At 34.1% G+C, this 6,000-nt stretch overlaps 1 protein-coding gene across 1 annotated transcript in view; it reads right to left on the bottom strand.

Moving 5' to 3' along the window:
- LOC105171927 (ABC transporter G family member 1) overlaps positions 1 to 2,012 on the bottom strand; it is a 12,906-nt gene extending 10,894 nt beyond the window's left edge. Inside the window, exon 1 of the mRNA XM_020697242.1 lies at positions 3 to 2,012. Within this exon, the coding sequence (XP_020552901.1) occupies positions 3 to 1,799 (1,797 nt within the window). The 5' untranslated portion in view covers positions 1,800 to 2,012. The remainder of the gene's footprint in view (positions 1 to 2) is intronic.

Raw genomic sequence — 6,000 nt, 5'->3', positions numbered from 1 at the left:
GCTCCCGGAAAGAAGCCACTGAAGAGCAAAAAGTAAGCAAGAATCGCAACCACGATTACGTATCCAAGCATCACGTGTGGCACGACACCGGAGAGGAAGGTCACGAAGGAGCTCCCGGCCCAGAAAGAAGCCAAAATGATCAAGAAATAGAAGAGGAAGCTGCCATCGAGGCCCACAGGCCAGAAGGTGATGGCAGCAAACGCCAACGACAGGAATAAGAGCGCTGGCAGAGACACTAGCGAGTGTGACAAAACATAGGACGATCTTCTGTAGGCATTATAAGCAGTTTCCCTCATGAAAATGTACCTTTCTTGAAGGAAAACTGGCAACGCATCGGCACAGGTGTAGAATGTTGTTGACATAGCGAAGGCGAAGAATCCAAGCCTTTCTTGAATCCCTTTGGGCGAGTTATCGAGCCTCCAAAACATGGTAGCTAAAATAAATCCAGTCACCAATACTGTGGCCAGTCGCACGCCGAAAAGCTCCGGCATCCGACGGGAATTGGTGAATGATCTTTTGGACAATACTGCAAATTCAAACCATGACGGGTTTGTGAATGTGGGAATCATTGATGTAGAGCTGTTGGAGGGCGCAGCCCCCGATACTAGCTTTCCTCTTGAAATGCTGGCACTTATGGCTTCTTTCAGGGACAAATTTGAGCCATTTGCTGCCGGGGAATTGATTTGATTGCCTCTCTCTAATGCCTGCCAAGATTTGTTGAATTCCACCAGGCTTTTAGTCCCGCCTGATGAGCCTTCGAGTTCACGGATTAGATCCAGGGTGAACTCAGTCCGATTCTCATTGTCGGGGATAGGGTGCCCAAAGTCTGAGAAAAAGAGGGGCAAATTGGATGGAGGGCCACTGTAGACAGTCTTCCCACGGGACAGAAAGATCATGCGATCCAATAATCCCATAATTCGATAACTAGGTTGGTGTATGGACATGATAACTATACTTCCACTTTGTGCAATCCTCTGCAGTACCTTCACCACCATGTATGCACTGGTTGAATCCAGGCCCGACGTGGGTTCGTCCAGAAACAACAAGATGGGGTCGTGAATTATATCGATTCCGATCGACACCCGCCGCCTCTCTCCACCGGAGACACCGCGGTGGCCCTCGTCCCCGATAACAGTCTTGGTGGCGTTTCTCAACCCGAGTTGGTCGATCAGGGCTTGCACTCTGAGTTTCTTCTTGGACTTGGAAAGGGTTCTTGGCAACCTGAACTCCGCCGCGAACATTAGTGTTTCTTCCACAGTAAGCATTGGGAACAGAAGATCGTCTTGCATTACGTACGCAGATATAACCTTGAGTAATCGAGATTCTAACTCCTCGCCGTTGAGTTTGACGGAGCCCTTTACGCTTCCTTTCGCCATGCGGTTGGCCAGAGCATCAATGAGGGTCGATTTTCCCGAGCCAGAGGCACCCATCACCGCCATGATTTCACCATCACGCGCCTCCCCGGAAATGTCGCTGAGTATAGTTTTCGTACCTGAGGAAAGGGTCTCTCCAGAAACCGGATCAGCAGCCCGTCGGCAGAAGAAGCTGGGTAAACCGACTTTGCTGGTAACTCTCACGCTGTAAGTGAGATGGCTGAAAGAAAGAAGGAAAGGAAGCGGCCTGGTGTCGATGCTGCTGCTGCTGCTAACATCTACGACATGGTGCACTGGAGTCTCGTCCCCAGTGACTTCCTTCCGCACGTCGCTGACACATTTCAGAAGCTGGGCAAGAGTTGGCGATGCGCATGTTTCGGCGCGTGACACGGGCAACGATGTATCCTCTGCTACTACTCTCGCCATGGATGAAACCGATGCTTCCTGCAAATATCCAACACTCTTTTAATAATAGAAGGAAATGCAGCAGGTTGGAAGTAGGTGGGGAGTTGAGGAAGATAAAGGGATTAATATATATAGACAGACTACTGTAAATCTGTAATGTAATTAAAGAAACAACGAAATTCCAACTGGGAATCTGTGTTTTGTTTAAGAAAGCAAAAAGGCCCGCCCTCGGCCCTTCTTAATCACTCAATAATGATTCTTCTGCAATATATGGAAACACAGTTGTGTGGATTTTTTTAACACATTTTCTGTGTCCCACTAATAAATAATGGGATAATTACATTTTTTTTCCCTCATATTTGATATAATTAACATTTAGAATATTTATTGTTTGAAAAATTATATTTAGCACTTCAAAAATTTATTTTTATCTAACAAATAAGTTTTTTTATTAGTCAAAATTCACCGAATTTGTTAATGTTAATACAAAAAAGGAAAAAAAAAACTATATTTGCCCTCAATTAACTTATTATTGATTTATTACAAGTCAAATAATTTTTTTTTATAACAAAATTACCCTCATACGTCATCACGCATTAATGCATGTGAGAAGGTATATATCATTATAAAGGTAGTTTAATCATAAATAAATTATTTGACTTGCAATAAGTCAGTAATAAGTCAATAGATGGTAAATATCAATTTTTATTCAATTCTTTTGTTAATATTAGCAAATTCAATTAATATTTACTAATGAATAAACTTATTTGTTAGATGGGAGCACATTAGTTCGGGGGTGTTAAATATAATTTCTCAAACTACAGAAACTCTACATGTAATTACACTAAATCTCAAGGCCAGGGAGTGTACTTATCCCATAAATAATTGACGAGTGCTCTTTTTAAACTTAAAAAATGAGGTAAATTATAATGAGCTTTTCTAAAATTTGACATAATTATAATTTTTGTTTGATAAATTATCAATACCCCTATTTTTAAGGATTGTCCAACAACTAGCTCAATATGCTAGTTTCTGTTATGGTTTCATCTATTTTTTCTGGTAAACTAAACAAAATATTTTTATAAATTATGAATTATAATTTTTGTTGGTTTCATAAAAAATTAAAATTTTTGTGAACTAAGTGAACAATTTTTCTTTTAAAATTTTTCATCTCCCTAGTATGATTTTTTTTATATTTTTTTAAAATTCAAATAAATATAGCAAAAGCAACGTTGACAATCCCAAGTATCCATTTAAAAATTACATAATTCTCTCAAATATTAAGGGATATTAGTAAATTTTCAAACAACGAGAGATTATTCATAATTATATCAAGTTTTTAAGAGAACTTGTTGTTATTTATCCTACAAAATATAATTAAATTATGTTATAATTAAACAGAGATTGTATGTCATATACGAGTGCATCAGTAATCATAGTATATGTTGCTATTGTATTTATTATATATAATTAATTAATATTTTTTAATTATATACTAATTACATGATAAATAAGATTATTGAATTTAATGTAATATGAAATTTTGGACGAGAATTAGATAACTACATCTACCTCAAAAATAATGACTTACCCAAATCAAAATTTTAAATCTGTCCCTGACTTTTTGACATTACTAACACACCAAAAAAAAAATGAACATTATAAATAATCAATGACTTAAAACTATGGTAAATCGATACTATTAACCATGGTTAAATAAAATCAAAGCAAAAATTGGAAAAAGTATTTTTTAGTCCGTTAAGTATGCCTAATTTTAATTTTAATTCGATAACTATGTCTATTTTTATTTAGATCCAGTAACTTACGAAATTGCTTACTTTTAGTCCTCTGGCAGATTTTTGAATAATTTTAGCCCTATGAGTGCATATGAACTAAAACTGCCATTCAAAAGTTGCATAGGGATAAAATTGTTCGAAAATCTGCCAAATGATTAAAAGTAAACAATTTCATAAGTTACTGGACCTAAACAAATATGGGCGTAGTTATCGAACTAAAATTAAAATTAGACATACTTAGCTGACTAAAATGATACTTTTCCCGCAAAAAATTAATCTTTTATCATGATTAATCAATATTCATCATAATTTTTAACCACAGCCAAAATATTTGTTATGTTTTAAGCCATGGCTAATGTTTTGGCCACACTTGCAGAAACAATTGCTAATAACCATTGTGAGTCGTGGTTGATTTGTATTTATCATGATTTTCTTCTTTTGGTTATAGTAATTAACTGTAGCAAAAAATTATATTTTTTTTTAGTGTAATTAAATTTTTAAAACTTAATCTTTATCATATATCAATATGTTCATATACTATTTAATTAATTTGTCAAAAAATGAATTGACAATTTTCTATTTTTTGTCTATTACATTTTGGCCTTTAGAGTAATAGTTACAAGCTAATACACATCACAAATTTATTTCACTATTAAAGATTCTAGATATTATAAATTATTATACTTTATTCATCATAAATTAGTACTTTCTATTACGATCAAACAAAATTAATACAAAAATTAAACTATCGACGATATGTAATCAAATTTATCATAATTTTGACTATGTTCAAAGTATTTCGTCATAATTCCTAGATATAGCGAAAATATTTTTTATTGCTTTCAAATTATGGTTAATATTTTAACATCGTCTATAAAAATAATGGCTAACAGTCGTCGCACAGCCATAATTAATTAATATCTGCCACAGTTTTTCACTTTTAACCATGATAATTAGCCACGACGAAAAATTATATTTTCTCTAGTATTGTACTAATAAAATAATTTGATGGGAAAATTCATATTCAAAATATTGTAAAAAAGAAATGAAATTACTAAATTTGGAAAGAAATAAATAGGGGGAAAATTGTGAATATTAATTATAATAATGTATGGATGGGGGGTGAATTGGATCTCTGCTGTGTGTTCCTTAATTTGGGAGATAGGAATTGAATTTGTGCAAAAGGAATAGATGTGAAAGCTCACCTACACCTCCTAATCTCTTAACAACACGTTTGGGAAAAAATTGAAGTCATGAACACGTGGACATCTCTCATTTGATATTGGATAGGAACTCTTGATTAGGTTTGTACGTTTGGAATGCAATAAATAATCCACTATTCTAAATTTTACTGTAGATTCTTTTCAATTAATATACCAACCTCATCTGTATAATGATTATATTATTTATTTTGAGAAAAAAAAATTATACACATAATTCGTATATATTGATTAAAATAGAAGATACGATATAATTTGAGATAGGAAATTCGATATATAGAATACTTGAGATGGGAGTCGAGTTTATATTTTAAATATTGTTCCATCTTTTATTTCAATAATGTATTTATGTAATTTGAGTAAAAAGTTATGCTATTTATTTTATTTTCAAGAAAATTACATACATATAATATGTATGTATTGAATAGATTAAAAAAATAGAGTGTGATTTGAAATAGAAATCAAATCCGCTGAAAAGAGACTGCCCATCATTTTGTGACATCAATGCCGTATTTAAATTTATGCCTATTATGTTTCCCTCAAATTTTTATTTTGTTAGAGCCATGTTTTTTTCAGATTAATTATAAGGATGAGAATCCAGTTAATGACACTGACAGGAGAAAAACAAGTAATAAGATTAGGTATTAATTCAAGTTTTGTAGATATGGTGGTTGTTTTTCATAATATTTGTGGTGTTATAGGTTTTTTTTACGAAGGAATAAGAATTTTTAAAGAAAAGCGTTTTAAGTGAGAAAAAATAAACAAATTTAGTAGACCATATTCTGGATAATGGTTATCAGTGATCCGTTAGCAAGAAGAGTAATGAGTTTAATCCGTGCTCATGGGTTTTCAGATATGCGATGGGGTGAAAATTGAAAAGTATCCGGCTTGTTTGTTGTTGTTAAATTTTTATGTGGCGCCACATTATTTTCTTGTAATTACTTTTAGAATATTGGTAGAAAAATAATTAGAAATGGGGTTGGCTGATCTTGTAGAGGAAAACGGTAAACATAAGTTGGAGAAAAGAGGAGGAGAAGAAGAAGACAAGTGGAGAAGACGATGCAGGAAGAAATAGCCGTTTCAATACTGTCGGACCGCCCCAACCGATTAGCCCAATCGGAACAGCACCCCAATTAATGGGTTAAGGGTGGGTTGGGTCGGCCTTGGGCTAGTAAAGAAAAGACCATATTTTAACAATCGAGTTTG

Source organism: Sesamum indicum, linkage group LG10 (genome assembly GCF_000512975.1).
Source record: "Sesamum indicum cultivar Zhongzhi No. 13 linkage group LG10, S_indicum_v1.0, whole genome shotgun sequence".
Lineage (NCBI taxonomy): Eukaryota > Viridiplantae > Streptophyta > Magnoliopsida > Lamiales > Pedaliaceae > Sesamum > Sesamum indicum.
The sequence above is the reverse complement of the archived record's forward strand: the minus strand, read 5'-3'. Positions and strand labels throughout refer to the sequence as shown.